At 32.4% G+C, this 25,391-nt stretch overlaps 4 protein-coding genes and 1 non-coding gene across 7 annotated transcripts; 2 read left to right on the top strand and 3 right to left on the bottom strand.

Annotated features, from left to right (window-relative positions):
- Positions 1-11,506: 11,506 nt before the first annotated feature.
- On the bottom strand, positions 11,507-11,827 carry LOC145957693 (uncharacterized). The gene has a single exon (XM_083074108.1). It carries the CDS (start codon positions 11,825-11,827, stop codon positions 11,507-11,509), a length of 321 nt encoding a protein of 106 aa, XP_082930234.1.
- A 92-nt stretch (positions 11,828-11,919) lies between these two features.
- LOC109809014 (uncharacterized) lies at positions 11,920-12,672 on the bottom strand. Its single transcript, XM_020372233.2, has one exon. The coding sequence runs from the start codon at positions 12,670-12,672 to the stop codon at positions 11,920-11,922; it is 753 nt and encodes a 250-aa protein (XP_020227822.2).
- A 1,138-nt stretch (positions 12,673-13,810) lies between these two features.
- LOC114915704 (small nucleolar RNA R71) lies at positions 13,811-13,916 on the top strand. Its single transcript, XR_003805219.2, has one exon. It is a non-coding gene; the product is annotated as a small nucleolar RNA R71 (small nucleolar RNA).
- A 3,803-nt stretch (positions 13,917-17,719) lies between these two features.
- On the bottom strand, positions 17,720-19,134 carry LOC109809555 (pseudo histidine-containing phosphotransfer protein 6). The gene is made up of 5 exons (XM_020372894.3): positions 18,830-19,134; positions 18,613-18,743; positions 18,355-18,498; positions 18,198-18,270; positions 17,720-18,076 (listed from the first exon to the last, which is right to left on the bottom strand). Exons 1-5 carry the CDS (start codon positions 18,896-18,898, stop codon positions 18,023-18,025), a joined length of 471 nt encoding a protein of 156 aa, XP_020228483.1. The 5' UTR covers positions 18,899-19,134; the 3' UTR covers positions 17,720-18,022.
- Positions 19,135-21,357: 2,223 nt separating this feature from the next.
- On the top strand, positions 21,358-25,119 carry LOC109814161 (uncharacterized). 3 transcript variants are annotated; one of them, XM_083074712.1, is made up of 4 exons: positions 21,358-23,274; positions 23,747-24,205; positions 24,280-24,622; positions 24,699-25,119. In XM_083074712.1, the coding sequence occupies exons 1-2, from the start codon at positions 21,564-21,566 to the stop codon at positions 23,986-23,988; spliced, it is 1,953 nt and encodes a 650-aa protein (XP_082930838.1). In that variant the 5' UTR covers positions 21,358-21,563; the 3' UTR covers positions 23,989-24,205; positions 24,280-24,622; positions 24,699-25,119. The 3 variants fall into 3 exon arrangements, with proteins under 3 accessions (XP_082930838.1, XP_082930839.1, XP_082930837.1); XM_083074713.1 differs by having other exon boundaries at positions 23,747-24,577; XM_083074711.1 differs by having other exon boundaries at positions 23,747-24,622.
- Positions 25,120-25,391: the final 272 nt, after the last annotated feature.

Genomic DNA, 25,391 nt, shown 5'->3' with positions numbered 1-25,391 from the left:
TTTAATATAAAAAATTTATATAGTATTTGATTAAAAAAAATTCATTTTTTTTAAAGAGTATATGAAAATATGATAGTATTCAATGAAAACAATCAAGATTTTTAAGAATTGTATTTGCATTGTATTATGATTTTAATAGATTTTAAAATATTTTTTTATTATAAAAAAAGTCTCGTGATATTCAATCAAAATCTTTTAATATAAAAAATTATATGATATTTATGAGTGTATTGAATTAAGATTTTAAAAGACTTTTTTAGTTGAAAAAAGTCCTGTGAATTTTAAAAGACTTTGCAAGATTTTCATAACTTTTAAGATTGTGTAAGATTCCGCAAGACTTTCAATCAGGATTTTAACAGATTTTGCAAGACTTTTAAGTTAAGATTTTAATGGATTCTGCGGAACTTTGTGAATTTTGTAAAATTTCATAGATTTTTGACATATACGATAAGAGTTCAAGATTTTTTTTTCATACATTCAAATTTAAAAAGAATCAAAGACAAAAAATAATTAAAAAAAATAACAATATCTGGATAAATAATAATAATAATAATAATAATAATAATAATAATAATTCTTCGTAATATCATGTCCTTCTGAATAGTATTTACCCACATATCTATATTTATACTAGTTCTCCAAGTATTAACATTTTTTCGCTCTTACTCCTGAGTTTTAATAATAGGCTCAAAATTATAATTTTCATTAACCAGTAATGTTGGAGATGAATGTTCGTCTACAACTACAATTGAAAATTCATTAAAATGACATTCTTTACGAAGAAAGTTATGTAGTGCTACACATGCTAAAAATTATTCTAAACAACATTTCAAATTTTTTATAATTTGTGATTTAAAATATTTTGTTTATAAATTTATAAATGATTAAAAAAATAATGGGACGGCTACCCTATTCTCTTATAACTAAATATGTCCCTTCATTTTATATTGATATTTGAGTGAAAGTTTGTCTTTCATATACTTTTATTCATTTAAAATATCTTACAAATTTACAAACATCAACTAGGAGGAAAAAATATGAAATTTGTTATAGTTACAAAATAATTTTTTAATTTTTTAATTGCTTTCATTGTGAAGAAATATTTTTAGTATTGAATTCTAAGATACTGCAATGTATTATGTTAATTTTCTTTTTTAAAATATAAAAAATCCTAATTTCACAAAAAAAAAATTAAAAAAAATTCATAGTAAAAAAAATAATTGTTGAGTCATAAAAGGGGAAGAATAACAATAACAAATTCAAGAGAGGGAGAAAGATCGCAGTTTTTGTGTTGAGAGGGTTCTTCTTCCAACTAAGATTTATTCTTATCTCATTCTACTCACAGAAATCCTAACTCAAATTCATCTTTTATATATATATATATATATATATATATATATATATATATATATATATATATATATATATATTTTATAGTAAATCTAAATTGATTATAAGGTCTTCAAGATCTACAGTTTATTATAGAGATCATGATATCAATTTTAGCTTTCACCTTTTCCCTTTTTTTGACACATGTTATAAAAAAATTATTACTTAAAAGTTGAAATTTCAAGTATTTTTTAGATTATATAACTAAGAAATAATCTCAACTAATAGAGCAAAATAGAGCAAGTCAATTAAAGAGAACAGAGAGAAAAATAGAGCAAGTCAATGACATTATCATTTATGTATAGAAGTTTCACCAAATAGGAGAATAGAATGAAAACAATAGTACAATATTATATATAAGTAATAGTGCAATATTATTAGCAAGAGAAAAAAAATGGAGAAGACATGAGCATAAAAAAAATTCACTTCAAACAAAATCTTCCAAGATCTGATAGGTTTGGATGAGATTGTTTTATGAATTTGATATTTATAGATACTACTAAAAAGTCCTTCAAAATCCTTCTAATACAACAATTCTTTAAAATTCTTATAGTTTTGAATACCAATGAAATGTTTCTAAGTTATAAAAAGTCTCAAATGAATACCAATAAATTATAATGAACTCTTAAAAAAATCTTAAAAATCCAAATTGAATATCACTAAATTACTTTTAAGTGATATAAAATCTTGATCGAATACCAACAGACTTTTTTACTAAAAAAAAGTCTTTTAAAATCCTATGAAATCCTAAACCAATACATCCCCTTTAATTAAGACAATCAAAATATTATAGATCCTATGAAATTTCTTATCAGAATTTATATACAATCCACTAATTCAATAATCTCGTCAAAACTTTTGAGATTTTACATTTTTTTTCTATTTCTCATTCTTTTTTTTTTTGTCCCCTCAATTTTGTGTCTCTCTTCTTCTCGATCTCTTTATTCATCTATCTCATTTATCTCCTTTTTTTCTTGTCTCTATTTTTTCCCTGATCTTTTTTATATATCAATATTCATGTATAGTTAGTTAATCAATGTTTTGTTATTTATTAAATATAATCTATTATTAAATTTTTTTAATTATTAAAATTTAACTAATATTTCCAATTAAATTTAATATTCAAATTTCAAAAATTTAAATATATATTTTAAAAAAATTGTATATTGTGAAAATTAAATATTAGAAATTTAAAAATTTTGAATTAAATTATCCAATCAAAACAATTAAAATTTTAAGCATCTAAACTTTTAAATTTCCTCATCTAATAATAACTTAAGAGATAAAAATTAGTATGTGAAATGTACCTTTGAAAAAATTAAAATAAAAAAATTGAACCTTGAGCGTATGTGATTATGAGTGTAACTATGAGAGTGAAAGTTTGAATTTATTTTTTTGATCTATCAGAATTATAACCGTGGTGACACCAAGATTAGAACTTAAGACCTTGTATATTCAACCTCAACCCTCTCACCACTGGATGGACCATAATAATTTATATCAATATGAATATAATTAAATTAACTAATATGTGTGTGTATAACTTAAAAATAATTATTTATTTTTAATAATTTCACGTGTAATTTAAAAAAAAGCCATCAAACCAAATAGATCAAATTTCAAATTAATTTTTACTGGTTCAAACAAACCTAATTGGTCATACCACTAGGATTAGCCTAGTGGTTGGGTGGGGAAGGGTTGAGGTAGTTAGAAGCATGAGGACCTAGGTTCAATTCTCATTGCGACCATCTTTGTAATAAAAAAACAAACCTAATTGATCCATTAGATTTTTATTTTTGTACCTAAAAGTAAAGAGCTTGACCTAGCAGGCTAACAAGTCAGGTCAATTTTGACATATCTCCGATTAAAAAATATCATAAATTAAAACATATTTATCAAATTCAATACATAAATGAAAAAATATCCATGCATGAATATGTAAAAAAATATTATTTAGAAGAGCATGAAATTATAATGATTTATTTACTAAAAGATTAAAAAAAATATTAGTTTTATTTTCTTTATTCAAATCTTATCATTTATATATATATATATATATATATATATATATATATATATATATATATATATAAATTCATATTACCCTTTGAAATCTCATAAAATCTTATAAATTCTTATGGTATAAACCATTAAAATCCATATTACAAAATCTTGATTATAAAAATATTTTAAAAAAATCTTAAAAATTATTATATTCTTATAAAATCTTTTAAAATTTACATGATTTTTTATATTCTAAAATAACCTTATGAAATTTCAATCCAGTAAATATCCAAATTAAATTTATTTTTACTATAACTATATAGGGTCAAAATAATTTATATTGTGTTTATAATTCCAAACATAATATTCTATTGTCATCAATGTTATTCAATTATACATTAAATAATATAAATTACTTCGATTATTTATGATATAAATTTTTGAACTCAATCAAGTCACGAACCACCCTTTATTTCTAGTTGCAATTCCAAGTTCAAGTCAATGATCAAATGCAATCATTGATCCAAAAGTGTCAAATTATTTATGATAAAGGCTTTCTGTTAATATTTTTATTATTAAATTAAAGTAAATGGTCCTTCTAATCTTTTAAGTTGGAAGATAATGTCGTGTTTGTATCTAAAATTTAGAATGTTAAATGAATTGTTGAAAGTGCAAATTAATAATATTATTATCTAATTTATTTTAACTAAAAAAACACTTGCGACTAAAGTGATAATGTAGATATATATTTTAGGAACCAAAATAATATATATATAATAAGTTTTTAAATTTAAAAACTTATTTAATACTTTCTTAATTTTAAAAACTAATGTCATTATGTTTTTATGAACTAAAATGACTGTTTATTTTATATATATATATATATATATATATATATATATATATATATATATATATATATATATATATAATGGTTAAAAAAATTATGTTAACAACTATCGTTCAACTCTAAATTTTCATGCATCTAATCTAATCTCACTAAATATAATTTTACTTGAATAACATTAAAATTTTAATTAATTCATACATTGGACAGCTCTATGACCTTTTTTTTTTTATTTTTTATTTTTGTCTTCATAGTCTCCATTTTGTTTCCTTGAGGGCTCATTGGGTTAAGGCCCATCTTCTTCTCCATGTATTACACTCCTTTAGTGGTCCAAAATTATCAACCTACGGAGGCTAAGAGATACATGTCGATCCTTGAGCTTAAACACTAAAAAATACATAAAGATGTGGCGTTAAACAGAAGGCCCAAATACATTTTATTCTTTTATATTTTAAACTGAAATATATATAATTTTATCACTGGCAGTCTTGGCCTGATTGGTAATTGTTGAAAAACAATACCTTGAGGGACAGGGTTCAAATGCTGGTATTGAGAAAAAGAAAAGGGAAAATAAGAACCTTGAAGGAGGTATTCTATAATACCTCTCTTTTTACCTTCACAAGTAATATTATTTTTTTGGTCAATTATATTTAATGTTTAAAGATATTTGTGATAAATGTCAATATATCCTTCCTTCAATTTGCAAAAATGTGACAAAATGGAGCTCAGGTAGAACAATAATGTATTTATACTGTGTTTGGTAACAATAGAATAGAACTATGTGTTTTATTTTATGTTTGGTACTTGTTGAGCAAAACAAAATATCATGTTTAATCACATATAAATCTCTATCCTATTTAATGTTTGGTTGAATATAAAAAATTAAATAGGACATTTTTTTACATTTGTTATTTTATGACTATTATTATATAGTATTCTTATAAAACATTAATATTTATATTTTATAATTATTTTCTAAATACATAAATATGAAATATTTGATAAAATATAATTTATAAAATATAATTAACTTAAATATATTGTTATTACTATATAAAAAAGTTTCAAATAAAAAATAATATTAAAAGTTTCACTTGTAAATTTTAAATAAATGCATTTATCATAACAATAATGACATTGTTCTCATGTCCAAAAATAAAATAAAACATCAAGTTTCAATATTATAGGAAATAAAATAAAATAAAACTTTATAGTAATGTATGCTTCAACCCATAGGTACCCTATGAACAAATATTGTTGATAGATTAAAATATTAATTATGTATATTTTTGACATTTTTAATGCACTTAAATGTTTATATTTTCTATTTCTATTGTACGAAAAAGGAAAGTAACTTTGTCCCTTTTATGTCAATTTTTTTAAATTTAAAATTATAATAATAATGGAATAAACTATTTTTTATTGTGTAAATTTAAAATTAAAAAAAAACATGCCCACATGTTTAAAAATAGATTTTTTAACTTATTTAAATTAAATTTATTGATTTGTTAATGTAAAATAGATTTTAGGTTAAATTAGACTTAAACTTTAATTTTACGAAAAAAAAAATTAAATTACTTGTTGTTATATATATAACAATATTGATTTGATTTGAATGGGTCCAACATTATCTCTATTAAAAAACAATAATAATTTAAATAATTAATAATTTATATGATACAAATAATAAAGCACAAAAATTTCAATATGCATATATCACATCAAAAGAGGAAAAAAAATTTGCTTTTGTCCTTGTATGAGCAACAAACAATGAAAAAGGAAAGGAAAAAAGAGCAACAAGCAGTATCGGGTGAAAAATGAATGCCGTAAGAGTTTTATTATTTAGTTAGATATGCGGTGAAAGAATTATAAAGACAAGGAGTAGTAATTTTGTCATTAAAAAATATTTAATAAAATGTTATGTCTCGTTCTAATTGGTTTCATCTTTTTTAGGGGATAAAAATATTTTACTATTTTAATCATGTGTCTCGTTCTATTATTCCTTTTAATTTCATCAAACATGGAATATAACTTATATATTCCGTCCTGTCCCGTTTTAACATGTATTTCAAACGCTACCTCAATATATATATATATATATATATATATATATATATAACTTAAAATGTAAAATAATAAATATAATAATTATTTTATTATATTATAAGTAAAAAAATTATTATATATATAATATTTATAATTTTATAAATAATATTTTGAATAACTCCTATAAATTAATAAAAAATTATTAAAAGTGAGAGTGATAAAATGTCTCGTGACATTATCATTAGGAATGGGTATATAGGCTTAGGTAGCCAGGCAAGCCCGTGAAACATAAAACCCACACAGTTAATTAACCTATTTAAAAAAAATGCATAATTATATATATATATATATATATATATATATATATATATATATATATATATATATATATATAAATTAATCCAATTCGAGCCTCCACTTAATCTGTGAATCCTGCAAACTAACCCTCAAATATGAGTGGTTTTATCAGCATTCATTAGTTCGACTAGTACTATAATTGACTCTCAAACATCAAGATTTTGAATTTGAGTATTAGATTTAATAAAAAATGATGTTGGACCTAACCTTAATATAATCAAGGTCCAAGGATAACTAGTTTTCGACGAAGTTAGTAGATACTTTTTGTCAATATCATGCTATAAAAAAAATAATTTTAGTATTTTGTTAATAAATAAATATAAGTAATAAATATTAAATTTAGTATATTTTCTATTTAGAATATATTGCACTTTTGTCACTTTTAGTCTTTTTTATGCATAAATATATTATAGATTAAATATACAAGGTTGATATGTTAATATTTTAATGTTTTATTTTAAATGTAGAAACTTTTATTTATTAAAACTTTCATATATTTTTTTTATAGATTGTTTGATGTTTATATTTTATATAATAATTATTTTATGTACTTCTCTCTCATCTTTTCTTGGCATAAAAAAAAGGAAGGAAAAATTATTTATTTTTTAAATTTTTTAGTTAGGTCAATAGTAATTAATTTAGCCACAATAGAATACAAAAGTTGAAATAGAAGTATTTAAATTGGATATAGTCTTTTATATATATATATATATATATATATATATATATATATATTCTTCATTTTACTAAAAATATTTACAAAAATAGATAATTCCAATAATGAATATAAAAATAGGTAAAATATAATGCAAATACTAAATATAAAAAAACTCATAATAGATAGATACACAGATAAATAAATAGAAGTCAAGAAATGAAAAATAGAATAAATTTTAGTTTGAATAATAAGATTTTTAAAAATTTTCCAGATATTTTAAATATTACAAAATAGTATTATAATAAAATTGATTAAAATAAAAATGTATGAAAGTAAGTGAAAAGAAATTCTTTAAAAGAAAAAAAATAGGAGATTGACAATATAATCTTATAGATCACATAAATATAACAATAATGAATATAAAAACAGGTAAAATATAATACAAATAATAAATATAAAAATACTCATATAAATAAATATATAGAAGTCAAGAAATAGAAAGATAATAAGTTTTAGTTTGAATAATAAGAATAAAACTGAAAAAAATAAGAGAAAAAGAGAAGAATGGATTTTAGCAGGAAAATATTTTCCCGGCTAGATCATTCCTTCTTTCATTAATAGAAAGATTATAGAATATTGTTATTAATTTAAAAATTAAAAATTGTTTATATTATTTTTAAGATAATCATCAATATATAGGATGCGCTTGTTTAATTTTTTTTCTTATAAAAACCGTTTTTAATTAAAAAAAGTATTTTTCTCTTTTTTATATCTTTCTAAAAAAAATTATTTTTTTTAACTTTTTAAATAAGCAACTCTTACCTCGTTTTTAAAGAATTATTTTTTTAAAAAATATTTATTTACAAACACTTCTTATTTTATTTTAAAATCTACAATCACTTATCTCTATCATCAAATTTGACATTAATCAATGACCATTCTTTTAAGGGCTATATATAATACATTTATCATGTATAATTTTATTTTTTTTTATAAATATTGATTTTAAGTTTTATAAAAAATTGTTTTGATCCTCACTTTTGTAAAGAAAATATAAAATATGTAAAAAAAAAATTGATTTTACAACTTGAAGTGAAAGAGAAAAAATATAAAATATTAAAAAAAATAAAAAAATTAAGATAAAAGTACAAACCTATTGAAATTCGATGGAGGGGTGACTCTTCCCTTCAACTTTGCATTAGTTTAATTTCACCACTTCCTCTCAACTTGACAATTTTTTACCAACTACCCCAACTTAATCTCCAATTCATTTTCATTTACTCTCAAGAGTTTGGTCAGGGTGATGAGTTGGTATTTGGGAAAGGTTTAAGGTTATTTGAAGGTTAAGGCTCAAACAGGTTTTAAAGGATGGATTCAATTATGGTGGCTGTTTGGCTTTAGGCTTAAAAAGATTTCAGTTATTTACAATGGAATGCCTTGATCCTGTCCAAAACTTTCTCACAAGAGCAATCATTCAAGACTCAACCAATGCAAACACATATGCTATGATGATGGCTCTCAAAGTATAAGTGTATATGATAGATGCACTGTTTAGTCTCTCTCACTCACCAGCTTGGCTAAATGTTCAACTACTGATTTTTCATCCCATGCTAATCAAATAACCACAACTTCATGATCAAGCAAATTGGATGAGTACAACCTCAAAGCAAGTCTCAAAACAAACCATTTTAAGGTGAATCAAAAGATGTGTTTTCACTTTTTGTTGATCTAAAAGCCATCTCATTTACTACCTTTCAAAAATGATTTTCAATTTTCCCCTTTTTTTTATGATTGTTAATTCACAAAAAGTATATAAACCACCAAATAGTCCAAACAATTAACAAAATAGAAACTAAAACAACTGGAATTTAAAATGACTGGAATTTGAAATTGCATAAATTTAAAGTGGAACTCCTCTTTCTCAGAACGAGGGTGACAACAACCCTCCATCCTCTCCTTTTCATCATTGCCTGCTCTCCTGCTCCCCACCATGAAGTTGTTCGCCTTGATCTCCTTGATCTCCACCCCCTCCAAAAAATATAGGACTGTCCCCATGCCACTTCAAATGGTGGTGGTGGGGTTGGTGCATCTGAGATTTTATGAGTGGCTTCAGAGCCTCTGCCTGAACCGCCACCTCTTGAACGAACTATCTGAAAATTTGACAACCAATTCTTGCAACCAAGTTAATCCACATATTGATCATACAAACAAAACACAATTCTTCATGGGGCACAAGGAATGATCAATAAACATTCTAACATGTGAAGCACTAAAGTTATTTCAAAGCCACCAATGAACAAGCAAATATTTTTTTTTTAGCTCCAATGATCAACCAAGCACAATGATTTTACACTTTACATAAGAACACGTATTCACTCAAGCATTTAACCAAACACGTGGTGGACATGAGAAAGAAAAGCCAAATGCATGTGAATTCTTGTCATGCAAGGTTCAAAATTCTTCACAAAATGGAACATTTCAGTGACCACCTTTTTCTAGGCATTGATTGTGTTCAAATCAAAAACTTTTCTCATTCAGGCATTTCTTCGAACACAAAACAGGCAAAAAATGTGAATGCTTATGCATGTTCACGTTGAGAACTCAAACACCCAAAATCATGCTTTTACACATTGGTGTACTTCCAAATCAATCAAAAAGTTCAGAAATGATGAAAGATTATGAGAAAGGTTCAAAGAAATGAAGCACTTACAACCACTTCCATGCAACGAAGAAAATAGAAGAGAAAAGTGAAGACTTTACCTTGCAATGCCAATAAAAATGGAGTGTTTTGTGTTTGTGTGCGTAATGGATGATGCAAAATGATGGTTTTATGTAGATTATGAAGATAGGAGATGAAATGTGAGGGGATTAATGGGTTCCGTGAGGGGAAGAAGAGAGAAATGAAAAGGTAAAGAGAAGGGTTCAGTTTTTAAAACTGACCCAAAATGCTCCAACTTATCATTTAGTTCAATATGTTTTGAGTCCCACGGTCTCATAATTTGGAGCCAGAAAAGTGGCGCTATGGTCGTGAATGTAGCGCTTGAGCGCTGGGATTTATGTTGGAGGGCAGAAACTTGGCGCTAAGGCTATGGAAGCTAGCGCCTGAGCTATGAAAGTTTCTTGCATCACAGTGAGTTGGCGCCATGGCCATGAATCCAGCGCTGTGGAGGTGAGAGTTTGAAGCTCTTAAATAAATGGGCAGAGAGTCAACGCCTTAGCTTGAGACTTGGCGCTATAGCTGTGGAGTTTTTAAACTTAAGAGAGTGAGAGCCCCAGGGACTTGGCGCTATGGCCATGGGATTAACGCTTGAGCTATCGAATTTTTTCCACATGAGAGCCCTTGGCAGCAAGTTGGCGCTAAGGCCGTGAGTCCAGCGCTTCAGCGGTGAGAGTTTGAATTTTAACATTCTAAACCATTTCACATTACACGAACTTGGAAACCCAACCAATGATCAAATTCTTATGACCACACAACACTCAAAGCTATCCAAGCAACTCTAAATCATCCAAAAATGGCACCTCACAGACTAATACTTTACGAACAAAGTATACAGCCAACATAACCATAAAACTCAAAATTTTGCAAAATTTCTAACCATTAAAACACATCAAAACAAGTTTATAACCATATGACCCAAAACACCTACTTGCACCAAAAACTTGAAACTCTAACCCTTTCGATTATCTCACACTACTAAAATTGCACACAACTCAAATATATTAACAACATGATTTTATGCTCTGCAGCAACAGGTCAACCATGAAACAACCACAATCAGCTATTGCACAACCTGCCTCTCACACACAGCAGGGAATCAAACCTCCCTATAAACAAAAATAGTTTTCTCCACAATCCAAATCATCAAACTACTCACAGACCCAACACCCAAAACAATGCAACACCACTATAAAACAACAAAATAACAGCCAAATAAGGAACAAAATGCTACACAACCACTCTAAATCATCAAATTAACTTCATATATCCCAACCAACAAAACATAAAACAAGCTGTCAACATGAGTGGTAGTTTTAACACATTATATATCATTCAAAACACAAAACAACATGCATTATGAAACTAAACATAGCTATGAGCAAAAAACATTAACGAAACAATATTCAACACAAAATTCAGAATTTAAACTAGGAATTAAACAAGAACATGCTAATTTAATGTCTTTAGCTTGACAATCCCTGTTTGATCATGGCTCCTTCCAATGAGTGATGGTAGTGAGTCTTTCAACTTCACCACCCAGATAATGCTTGAGCCTTTGACCATTGACTAACCAAGTCCTTCCAGAGGCAGGATCTTTCAGCTCAATGTCTCCATGTGATTTGACAGATTTAATTACAAATGGGCCTGACCACTTAGTTTTGAGTTTGCCCGGAAATAACTTCAATCTAGAGTTGAATAGTAACACTGATTGGCCGGGTTTGAAGCTCCTTTTTAAAATCTTCTTATCATGATATGCTTTGATTCTCTGCTTGCAATGCTTATAAGACTCATAAGCATTAAATCTCATTTCTTCAAGTTCAAGAAGCTGTAACTTCCTGTGTTTTCCAACTACATTGTCATCCAATTCCAGCTTCACTACTTGCTCTTTTTCCTCTTTCTTCAATTCTTCTTTGAATGAACATTGGCAGAAGAGTTTTCTCTTTTATTTAGTGCATCAATAACATCTTGATCCTCTTCATCTATGACCTTATCCAATTCTTCATTAGAAAGAAGCAAAGCCTTCTCCAGTGGCGATGAGCTCTTGAAATCATTTTGAGTTTCCAAGTACACATCATCTAATACATCAATTCTAAAGCAATCTTTGTGGCCTTTTGGAAACTTCATTGCTTCAAAAACATTGAAATTCACCTCTTCATCTTGAACTCTCACCTTCAACTTTCCATCATCCATGTCTATGATAACTCTAGTTGTCTTCATGAAGGGTCTGCCCAGAATCAATGGAACCTCCACATCTTCTTCCATGTCCATTACTACAAAATCAACTGGGAACATGAACTTGTCAACCGTCACTATCATATCTTCCACTATGCCATATGGAAGCTTAATGGATCTGTCTGCCAACTGTAAGGTCATTCTTGTAGGTCTTACTTCCACTTCTCCTATCTTCTTCAGCATAGATAAAGGCATCAAGTTAATACTAGCTCCAAGGTCTAAGAGTGCCTTACCCACTGATAGATTTCCAATTGATACAAGGAGAGTGAAACTGCCTGGATCTCTGGACTTCCGAGGTAAAGACTTCTGTATAATAGCACTGCATCCTGCCTCAAGCTCCACAGTCTCTTCTTCAAGAAATCTTCTCTTCTTAGTAAACAATTCCTTCATGAACCGAGCATAAGTGGGCATTTGTTCCATGGCTTCAGTGAAGGGAATATTAATCTGGAGCTTCTTTATGATATCCAGAAATCTCAAGAACTGTCTTTCTTTTTCTTTCTTAGAAGGAGCATGAGGGTAAGGTAAGTTTCTTACAGGAATAGTGGAAATGACTTCCTTGCCCTTCTTTTTCTTTTTCTCCTTCTCAACTCCATTCCTCTATTTTATTTTCTCACTATCTACACTTTCACTCTTATTGTTCTCTCCCTCATTCTTCTCACTCTCTTCCTCAACTTCCTTCAATTCACTATTTTCTTCCTTATTATCAGCACCCTCATTGTTCTCACTCACTCCAACATCTTCACCAACTACCTTCCCACTTCTTGTAGTTATGGCTTTGCAATGCTCCTTGGGGTTGGTCTTGGTATTGACTGAGAATGGGCCTCTAGACATGTCAGCTAATTGTTTAGCTAGCTGACCCACCTGCACCTCCAAATTCTTGATGGATGCCTCTGTGTTCTTCTGGTTGTTCATAGATACCTGCATGAACTGGTTCAGAGTCTCCTCCAATTTACTAGTTCTTTCATGCATAGAGGGATACACAGGTTGTTGTTGCTGTGATTGTTGTGGTGGCCTATTGGATGATCCAACTTCATTCCTCCATCCATATCCTTGGTTGTTGTTGTTTCTCCAACCTTGATTCCCCTGTATATAATTGTTAGTATTATAATTATGGGAATTAAAATTACCTCATTTCTGTTGGTTGCCCACATAGTTGACTTCTTCTTCATTTGAAGTTTCAGAAAAATGACCATTGGGATGATCTCCCCCACAAAAATCACATTTTAGAGAAGAATTTGCTTGAGTTGAAGAAGAAGCAATAACATGAAGCTGTTGTGGAATCTTGGCCATCTGCTTAGTCAGTGCTTCAATCTGTTGGGACAACAGCTTGTTCTGAGCAAGGATTGCATCATTAGTGCTAAGATCAAGAACTCCTCTTTTATGAGATTGATGTCTCCCATGCTCTGCTTGGTGATCAGAAGATGCCAAAGATTCTATAATTTGAGTAGCTTCTTCTGGGCTCACAGTCATCATGGTGCCACCAGCTGCTGCATCTAATAACATCTTCACCTCAGGCTTGATTCCATTAACAAAGAAGTTGAGTTGTGCTATATCTTCAAACCCATGGTTAGGACATTTTCTGAGCAATGACTTAAATCTCTCCCAGGCTTCACAAAATGGTTCATCTGCACCTTGTCTGAAAGTAGTAATTTTTGACTTGGCCTTAATATACTTGGATGAAGGATAGAATCTATTCACAAACTTGTTTTCCACATCACCCCAGCTTGTCAAACTTTGATTCGGGTGAGATTGTAACCAAACTTTAGCTTTTCCTGTTAAAGAGAATGGAAACAACCTCAAGTATACAGCTTCCTCATCACCTTCAAGAATTCCCATTGTTCCACATAACTCATAGAAATTTAAAAGGTGTGAGTATGAGTCTTCATGATCTAGGCCAACAAATTGTTGTGAGCTAACCAAAGTAAGGAAGGCAGGCTTCATCTCCATTGCTCTAGAAGTATTTGGAGCTGCAATGCTAGAGAAATGTCTATGACCATGTTGTTGTGCATAATCACCTAGGGTCCTTCTAGGAGGCCTGGCTGGTCCATGTCCACCATTATGATTTCCTGTTCCATCTTCAGCCATCTCGGATTCAAGGAATGGTTGATTTGATGAAGTAGAAGAACTTGGAAGATCCTGCTGTTGATTTTGGATTCTCTCTAACTGTCTAAGCCTTCTTTTTCTACTATTGTTCCTCCTTGCCGTTCTTTCAACTTCAGAGTCAAAATGTAATTCCTCGGCTGGAGTTTTCCCTCGCATACAATTCCAAGAAGTCTACACAGGAAGGTGAGTCCACAAACACAACAAGACAAATATCTCTATACTCTAAGTATTCACAAAATAATTTATTTACAAAATTACAAAATCACAAGATTAAGAATCACTAAATAGCACCAAATCCCCGGCAACGGCGCCAGAAACTTGATGAAGGCTTTTCGCAAACACACCACTTGGCAAGTGAACCAAGTTTCGAAGTAGTATTCAAATATCGTCCTCAAGGATTTGAGTGTTTAGTAATTCTTGCTCTGATGATTTAAATGAGAATGATGTTAAAATTGCAAATGGGTAAAGATGGAGTAAAACAACACAATAAATTAAGAGTAGTAAAGACAATGGTTAAGAGACAAGGATTGGTCCAGAAGCACTTGCTAACTCATAGATCTTCTTAAAATATATGCGATTCTAATTCCATTATTTCCACGTTCATTAAGTAATCCAACAAGATTCCTCAAGGTTGAATCCTAAAGTCATTAAGCTCAAAACATGATTCCTCTATGTTTTGAGTTTAACACTTCGCATTAAGAACAATGACTTGAACAATGTGACTAACCAAATCAAGTCTATTCCTAGAACAAGAAATGATTAGGTGCAAGATTCAGTTCGGGTTTTCAAAAACGTTTTCCAACTGGATTCAAAAATCAAAAATCATACAACGGGTGATCAAGTCGATATAAGCATTAAGAGAAGAATCAATGCACAAAGAATGAGATCAAAATGCATATATTTAAGAAGAAGAAGAGTTAGTAGTTACATCCAACCAATCCTTAAGAAGTTTAGCCACACATGGCCATTACAGGATCAAAGAGTGAAAAGAAGAAATTACAAAGTAAAGGATGAAGAAATGGAGTTGATCTTCGTTCCCAAAGGATTCAGCTTCCAAATCTTTGTTCTCCCTTCGTTCTCTCCTCTTCACGTGCTTCTCCCCTGTTTTTCTCTGTAAATTTCGTGATGCCCTGTTTCTTCACTTTTCCCCTTTTATATGAGCTTTAAAACAGGGGCAAAGAGTGATTTTTCCTCCCACGGCTGCAGCTGTAGATCCACGGCTATGGCTGTAGAGAGTCCTTCAGGGTGAAGAAACCTCCAAAGCTGCAACTGTGGTTTCACAGCTATAGCTGTGGCAACTCCTTCAAGCTTAAGGAACCTCCAGCGCTGCAACTGTGAAGCCACAACTATGGCTGTGGATCTCTGGAGTTTTTGCTAGGTCCTGGGTGCTCCATGGCTTTAGCTTTGAGTTCACAGCTTTAGCTTCAACTCTCTAGAGCTTCAAATTGTATTTCAGATTTTCACAGCTCGAGCTCCAGATCCACAGCTATAGCTTCAAGTCTCTAGAACCAAAAAATGAGCATTCCAGATTTCCACAGCTATAGCTGCAGAACCACAGCTATAGCTGCAGAACCACAGCTATAGCTGCAAGTTTCTGACCTTCACAATTTCTCCCTAGATTTTCACAGCTCGAGCTCCAGATCCACAACTATGGCTGTGGATCTCTGCCTTCCTAAAAAACCTGCAAAAAATGAGGAAATTTCTTAAGATTTTGCTACTACTCCTCTACTCTTTTAGTATAACTTGATTCTTTAAATAAAGGGGGGTAAAATAACATATATAATATTTACAATTACCAAAAAGAGTACCAAAAGTTAAGTGCAAATCATGCATAAAAGACACTCAACAATATTATAATTTTTGTGTAAGTAAAAATAATTTTTAATAATATATATAATATCATTATAGGATGTGTGTCACTGTATCATAATTTTCTTGTAGTGATTAAACTGGTAACCAGATGGGTTGTGCTGCTACGGAATGTTAACTGTACATGAACAAGACTAGACAATTGCAAATCCACTGTTGTATGCATGAACAAGACTAGACAATTGCAAATCCACTGTTGTATGCAATTGCAAATATTATATTTTGTTTGCTGCCTTATATTACATATATACCATCATATATTATATTTTATTGGCTGCATTATATTATATATATTTGCCTGATTGCCTCTGCATGCAATTGCAAATCCACTGTTGTTCTCTCCTGATCCTCTGCAAATAATCTCTGCCTAGATAGCTGGGTCAACAATTTGACCAACAACATCCATCAAATTCAAAGGTACTACTGACTATTCAAATATTTCATGTACTGAAAACAATATTAAGATAGAGACCCATCTTTTTTATCTCATCCCTACCTGGCTGTGGACTGTGGAGACAATGAATTATGAATCACAAGGAGTCATATCATATACAATACATACGTAACGTCACAATATATGTAGATAGCTTAGCTAGGATATGTTGTAAATTTTTAATATATTTATATATATGTACAAACATGCACACAGTGGCTTTCAACTTTTGACCGATCCATTCTGCATAGATAGGTTAGATTCTCTTGCAGAGTGACATTGTCGAATGGTTTGGTAGAAAGGAAAGGAAAGGCGCTTTGGGTAGCGTCATGCCAATATTTCAATGCAGCACTTGTCTTGTTTGCTACTTTAACCTATTACGAATACGAGCTATGGCTAGACTCTAGAGAGAGAAAATATTTCAGCTATATACAAATAAAGTCCAACATAGCTTCCCGCGGTAGGTACCATTCGCCTTTTATTTCTGCCCCACCCTTTCGAATTTGAATGTGTATTCGTTAAGTTTTACAAACTTAGTTACTTACGACTCAAACTATATATACCCTTTATTTCGTATGTCATTGCTGCATGAATTAGTTCAATTCGTTTCTTGTTGCCTTTTCCCTTCCACTCATCGTGTATTTTTATAAAATTTAAACTTAAAAGAAGGGAAACACCTTTTCCTTTTTTATTTGATGATATTGAACAAGGAAAAGTTATGATTCTTTCGCCTTTTCCTTATTTTCCTCACGAAAATGGTAAAAAGGACGTAAATTACTTTTACTTTACAAAAGTTACATACATGCATCGAAAAGTAATGCATTTAAATAGTTCTTATTCCAATATGTGTAATTAGTTTGGTCGAAATCATAGATTTGTCTTACACCAATTAAGTTAAATAAATGATGAGTTATTCTTCGAATAAATCTGATTGCATCAGATTTTTCTTTGTTTTTGGTATAATTAGTTTCGTATAGTCCAACAGAATTTAATTTAAATAGAGCAGTAAAATGTTGTTGAGGTTCACATGTTATGTTGTATCCATTTCCTTCCATCTGTGTGTAGCTAATACAAAGAGGACGACACAAATTGTATATATATATGAATAGTAATAGGGTAACAGCAGGAAGTTTGAATAGATTTGGTCCACTTTAGTTGAAAAAGTGAACAGCGAAGCAAAGCATAGCATGATGGCACTACGTACACTAGAGAATCCAAAACGGCAGAGACGGTGATCCCTTTTTTGCATTCCCTACAGAAGCAAGTACAAAAGCTTGGTCTGTCTAAAACCGGAAAGACGTGCCCTTGGCCTTATGAAACCAGAAACACCAAAAATATTTGGCACATCATTTCATTTGCTTTCTTTTAATTCTGCGCCGGGTACCTAACTCCTGCTGCCAAAGCCCGTTGCTGCTCAATCTGCTCATTACCAAATAATAAAGATAATAAGGAAGGGAAGGGTCTAATAATTTGATATTGATTAGGTTTATGTTAATTGTTAGGAGAATGAATTTAATAAAAGTAGTGTAATTTGGCAGACTTGGAATAATTCATGCAACTTGTTCTTGAGATAGCAATATTCATGCTCCAACATCTCCAAGGCGCGCAAGCATCTGCAATGGTGTAACAGAATTAATATTAAGATTAGTAAAAAGAAAATGAGAAAAAGAAGGGAATTTGCAGGGAGCTAGGCAGACCCAGCACGGTTATTCTGTTGAGTAGCAGCACGAAAGGCAACGCAAACGTTTCTGACTCTCTTGGCTCCAATACTTGAGCTGCTACCCATGAACTGATTCAAATGGATCCCCATTTTCTTATAGTCCGAGAACTCTCTCTCCATCCTGCATTCCCATTCCCATTCATATTTATTAGTTTAGTAGTACTAGTAGCTGCTAGTAACGTAACACTATATATATATACCTAAAATAATAAATATGGTGATGAAGAAGACTTACAGCAAAGCTCTGAGATTGGTGAGAAGCTTTTCGGATTCGTGGAAATAAATGTTGACAACCTCGGAGACGAAGTTAGGGGATGTCTCATCTTGCAGCTGCTGAAGCTGCAAGAATTGTTCATCCAACACTCCCTGCAATGCATTAATTAATTAATATGTACATATATATAGATGTGGAGTTAATTAAAGCTATAATATATAGTACTATATATATATACCTGGTGGAAGAGAAAGGCAAGGAGACGGTTCATGTCGGCCCACAAGAGGTCCGCACCTAAACCAAGCATCCACAGAGGGAGACCCGTTTTAGCTGTCTTTAATTTATCAAACTTTAAGAGATGTGGATGCAAACTTTCTTTCTTTCGCTTTTCTTCTGTCTTCGTCTTCAACCTTGTATTCTTGTATTTAAAGCTAGCCCCTTGGACACTTGGACCACGTTAATTACTCTTCAATTCTTTATTCCTCTTAATTACAGCGCTATTATTTTTAATGTCACTTAATATTCTATTTCAACACAATAAAATAAATGCCTGATTAGTTGTTTTACTTTTAAGTTTGGAACTGTGTAAATAAATAAAAATAGTAAATTGAATAAAAATAAATAAAAAAAATGTGGAACAAGGGAAGGTGCAAAAGCGAGGGCGTGCAGGGTTTTTGGGTTATCGAGGTGAATGTGTGTTATCTGCCGGACCATCCCACACAGCCGCAGAGCAGAGGAAGTGGCACCAACCGGGTGTCCCCGTCCCCGGTCACTTGGCACGCGCCTGTCCTCTGCCGTTGCAGCCACACTTCCACCTGCAGCCGGTAACCTGTCAGTCACCTCAAGCTAGCCATGGCTTTATAATATGTATTTTCTTTTGTTTGAAACATAGACATCATCCAAGTAGCAAATCAAATATCAAATGTGCTCTTAATTTTGTAAGCTTGATTCCACATTCCCGAGGAAAAGAAAATGAAAATGGTTGGTGGTTGGGTGAGTGATGGTGCATCGAAATCAGGGCTTAGAAGTAACGCCCGTTCAGGTTCAACAAGGCTGCCTCACAACTCACATACGTCTACTGCTTGGAAAACTTTAGACCATGCCACACACGTGCCACATTATGCCTAACTTGGGTTTTTTTATTTTTATCTATGTCTCTCTCACAAACTTTAATCTATGGGTTAAAGTGGATGGGATTGCACTTTATTATTGGATTCAATTAAATTTTAATAGATTAAATTAAGTTAAATTTATATAATTAAAAAAATAATTAATTCAATCTGACTCTTATGAACGAATTGAATTGAGTTAGATTAATTAAATTAATATAATTATATATTTTTTAAAATTTAAGTATTTTAAAATATATGTAAATTATTTGATATATTGTTACAAATTTAATGATATAAATTAAATTTTAAAACAAATTAATTAATGTGTTATATTATTATTAATTCAAAAAATTAATATTAATTAATATAAAATATAATTTAAAATAAATATTATATTATTATAATGTTATTAATCTAAAATATAAAATTTGTTATTTAATAAGGGTGACAGTGAGTATTATTCTGAACAAATGATTATTTAAGCACTATTATTATTATTATTATTATTATTATTATTATTATTATTGGATTGGGTCAGGTTAATAACAGGTTGAAAATACAAAATCTGTACCTGTTTACGGTGGAATTAACCATCAAATCCTGGGTTCTTTTTATTTAGACTAGCATACGAACGTATTTCAATTTAGGTGTCTCACTGCGCGTTATCGTGTTACCGAGAATGGAGAGTAGGATGAGAAAGTCTTAGCAACTACTTGTTTCGAAATATTCTTCTATTACTACTAACAAGCGATGCTCATGCAAGCAAATAATAATATGAACAGAGTGAACAATATATATGTTAGCAATGCAAATCATAGTTCATTTCGTACAATGATCAAATTACGTTACACATGCGAACATATTGATCCCAGTACATGAATACACTACGTAATTAAACAAAGAACAAGAAGACTATTCTACTTCTACTCCTAAAAAAAGAAAAAAGTGGCCGAGAGTCAGTCATACCCAAAAACGATCTTGTGCACGAAAGCCATGTGTGTGTGTAGGCAGAGAGTGCTTCAGAGTCCAATTCTAGTATGAGTTTTTCGACCTCAGTAAAGGTCCGTACTCCTTGTATTTATAGAGCAATTAAGGGCGGTTGATTCTGTACATGTACGCTTTTGACTCATAACCGCTATCCACTATCTTTGCTACGTGGTCTTGACTCAACTTCCTTTAACCGCTCTTCCCACGTTCCTTGTTTTCTCGATTGATTTTTTAGTAACCGTTTTGGCTTAACCTCCATGTTCTGACAGTCTCAACTTTTCAACTATTTTCGAGCAACACTTGTTTTTTCGAGTCCCATAATTTCATCATGTGTTGATTTTACTTCTCAGGCAGCGCTATCAATCTTTTCGAGTCACATGATTTTCGAGTATGCCTAACAAATGCCCCCCTAGGAATTTGGTTTCGATGAGCATCTTAGGAGAAAACTAAATTCCTATCAAGGTTGTTCTTCGATACTTCCTCGATTTGTTTCTTGATGTTCACTTTTCTTGACGTTAACTTAATCTTTCTTTCGATGAAAACCTATTCTTGTAAGATACTGACCATTTGGATGTGACATTGATAGCTCTGACGGCGCATACTTCTATTTTTCCATAAATTTGCCTTCTGATATGAAACGTTTTGGCGGTTGTTTTGGAAATTCAATTTAATATTTCAGATAATCTTGCCTAACCTAACCCGTTTCAACCTAGGCCCATTTACCTCGTTTAAAACCCCTTTTTCACCCTAGGGTTAAATTGTTTTCACCATTCTCTTCCTTCGTGCCCAAGTTTTCTTGCTCACTGTTTCTTTTTTGCTCTGGTTCTTGATCTTCTTCTCAGACCGTTCTCTCTGTTCTTGCTTTTGTTTGTTATGGCTTCTTCTGCTGCGTCCACTTCTGCTGCCGTAGCTTCTTCAATATCTCCTACTGCCACCACTTCTTCCCCTATTTTGATTGCTACTACTTCTGCTGCTATGCCCACCACTCCGGTAACCACTATGGCCACCGCAACTACTATCCAGGACACTCCTCTGCTATTGACTGGTGCTCAGGTTCAAAAGGTCAAAGAAGGTGATGACACTTTCATTCCAATTCCAGGCATGGAGGAGGCTAGTTTGAAAATATACCAATCTCAGGTACTTCTTCCTTTTTCTCTAGCAGATGGTTCTGTTCATGCTTTCCTTGGTCCTTTTGCTGGTCAAAATACCAAGAGATATGGTAATACCCTTTTGCCTGAGGACTCCACCACCCTACCTTTCATTTATTCCCCAGAAATAGACCTAAACCTTTTTGGGGATACTACCAAAATTTTTAGAGCGTTTCCCCCCGTTAAAGAAAGGCACCTTTCTTGGTTAGCTCGTGTAGAGGCTTCTATGTCCTCAGAATGGAAAGAAACAGGTATTTTTGAATTTATCCAACTAGCTAAGTTCGACCTCCACCTTTTCGACCCTCAAATGCTCCTTTCTGCTATCTTCTTCTGGAATAGAGAGACTCGGGCTTTCGAGTTTCCTTGTGGCTTCATTTGCCCGACGTTACTTGATGTTGCTGCTATAACAGGGTTAAAGCCTATTGGAGATAGGTTTTATCCTGACGCCTTTGAAGAGGAAATTTCGATCAAGGATACTTCAATTTCTTGGGATAAGAAGACCTATTTGGCCTTTATTAACGCGCATATGGGACAACCTGACACGCCTGTCTCACCTTCAGAACATATTGCCTTTCTTATGTACTGGTTGTCAGCCTGTGTCTTTTGTACCCCTTCGCTTCAAGTCCCAAAATATTATTACAATTTAGCTCAAGCCCTTCATTTGCAAAGGAAAATCTGCTTAAGCAAATTACTTCTGGCCTCTCTTTATACTTGTCTTGATGAAGCTTCTGAAAGTCTTGCTCGAGAATCTGGGCCTCGAAATCTCTCTGGCCCGTTATGGCTACTTCAACTTTGGCTCAACGCGCTATTGGAGAAGAAACTTCATTTGCCCTCAAAACCCATTCCCATATGTGAACTCGAAGGAGCTCGTTTAACAACCCTTACCCCTCGAAAGCGTCTGGTAGACAATTTCGAGAAATATATTAGAGCCATCCTTAGCTTTACTGACTTCACTGAAGATTTAGCCCCTTTCATTCGACCGAACTTGATAGGTCCTACATGGTTGCGCCAAAATAACCAAGTTGGTAGCATCAGTCCAACTTCAACTGACCTGTGGTTTGGATTCTTGTCTTGGGATGTGATCATGTCGGGTATGAGGCAAAAAGATGTCAGACTTTATCCTTATCAGCCCCAACTTTTTGCTCGACAGTTTGGACTTTGCCAAATGAAACCTCTTCCCCTTCGACGTAAAGAGGGCATTGATGCGGATATTTGTGTCGAAAAAGGGAATTATGAAGAAGTCCTTAACTTCATCCTTCGCCCTGATAAAGAACTTAGGCTTACACCGACCACCTTTTCTCCTTCCTTCTTAGTCTCAAAATGCTACCTTCGATGGTGGTGTTACTATATTGTAGATAAACTCACCGATTTTGATGGCTTTCTGAAAAAGCTGATTAGTTCTCCTCTTTCTTGTTCGCAGGGGCCTAAACAACCAGGTACTTTCAAGAATCAACTTATCATTTATCAATTCGAACAATTTTTTAAGGTTTGTTATCGACCTGACAATGCGCACCGAACCATTTTTGACACTTCTGTCTCATTATCGAAAATGGTACAACGGAACATTCGCTCAAAAAAGGTAATAAATCCTCAAGGTAAAACTGATTTCGAAAAATTTTGTCCAAAGCATATACCTCCTCTTCCAAATGCCCTTTTTGGTCTAGTTAAACATGTATCTCATCCTCCTTGGGTGAAAACACTCGACCCGTTTTACCTTGAGCGCAAAGAAGTTCCTGTAAAGAATAAAGTTACCTACGCGAGATGTTCCGTGTACGATTTTCCTCGAAACAAATGGTGGCCATTATGTTGGGTCAATAACATTAACCCTCCTCCTGGTAAATATTTTTCACCTCCTTCTTCTTCGCGTATACCTTAAACTTGTCTCACTTCTTTGCTCGACACTTGTAGCTGCCATCCCTCAGCGTGTTCCTCGACATGTTGATCCAACTCCTGATTGGGAGAGTGACGATGACGAGGATAAGGAGACATCGAAAAAGGGTCGAAAGAGAAAGACCGCTGCTGACAAGGTTTCTTTACGTTCTAAGGTATACCTTGTTTGGATTGCAGTTTTTCTCGAAACTAATATTTTATCTTACCTTCTCGAAATTCTACTCTACAGAGTATTGGAAGCTCGAAGAAACAAAGAATAGGTTCAGACAGTACCAAAACTGTTAAGTATCTTAACTCAAATATTAAGATTATTTTCTTGCTCGTTTTTCATACCTAATCAATTATTTTCCAATTCAGGTCTCGACCACAAAAAAACAAGACAAGGGGAAAGGTAAGATGGTCTTGCCTCTTCCCAAAAAACCTCAACAATCCTCTGGCGAGAAGTTGCTTAAAGACGCCATGAAGTCCGTTCCTAAGGTATCTCAATTTCGACGTCTTTCCTCCTTTATATTTCTCTTATGCCTTTAACCGTTCTAAAATCCTATTAATAGGATATTGCGATTATCCCACTGGATTCTTCTCAAGGGGTGTCTCAAGAGGTGCAGAAAAGCGTACCCTTTGCCACTGAGGTAACCCAACATGTTCATCTTGTTATACCTTGTGACTCAAATTTCCTCTTGATGTTTAGCCTGACTTCTTCATTTCCTCAGTTGTCTACTCCTCAAGTGGATGTTGCGGCGCTTGCCTCTGCCATGGCTTCGATAGAAGTTCCCCCTCCTGTCGAAGAGGGTAAGATTCCCCAACCCGAACCTTTGACTAATATGGAGACGCGGCAAGACTCCGCTCAAGGTGAACCTTCTTTCGAACTACAACCTCCCTTGGATCCGAACCAGGGTATATTTCTTTCAACTTTAATCTTCGATATGATACCTTGTTAATGGAAGTTTCTTATGTATTTACTTTTGTGCAGGTTCAACTGAGTCCCCTAGACCTTTTACCACTTCTCCTTCGACCCAGGGCGGTGCTACTTCTTCTGTCCAAGGTCTCTCCTTGATTCCCTCTCCAGATCTGGATTTGATGAGTTTCTTTAATGACGAGGACGAAGATATCAATACTATCTTCGAAGTGTTGGACAACTGGACGAGTGGTCCCTCTGGGTCAGAGAAAGACAAATTGAAGGTTGTTGAGCCAGCTTCTGACACACCTTCTTACCAACCCCTACTCGACTCTTTTCGCTCGAAGGCATACGTTAAAGATCTCGATCAAGCCTTCCTCATTCCTGAATTCAAAACGGAAGTGCAACAAATGATTGATGAGTTGCTCAGTTATTCGGACCTTCCTTCTGATATTTCTTTAGAGCTTCAAGCATTTATCAAGCCCTTTAGCCGCGCCTGGGAATTTCGAACTCAGTGGTCTACTGCATATCAAGAAGTGACTCAAATTGAGGTCGAAACTGAAGGAGACCGTGCTAAGCTCGAGAAACTCCGAGACGAGTTGGTTTCTATCAAGAAATCAACGGAAGAAATGATTTCTGCTTTACAAGCATTGCAGAAGGAGGAGGCTGATATCGAACGTACTATCGAAGCCTTAAACCACGAGCTTGACAAAACTCGCTCGAAGAAGGATGGAGTGAAAATTAAGAGTCAAGAGATCAAGCAACATC

Source organism: Cajanus cajan, chromosome 5 (assembly GCF_000230855.2).
Source record: "Cajanus cajan strain Asha chromosome 5, NIPB_CcT2T_4, whole genome shotgun sequence".
Lineage (NCBI taxonomy): Eukaryota > Viridiplantae > Streptophyta > Magnoliopsida > Fabales > Fabaceae > Cajanus > Cajanus cajan.
The sequence above is the reverse complement of the archived record's forward strand: the minus strand, read 5'-3'. Positions and strand labels throughout refer to the sequence as shown.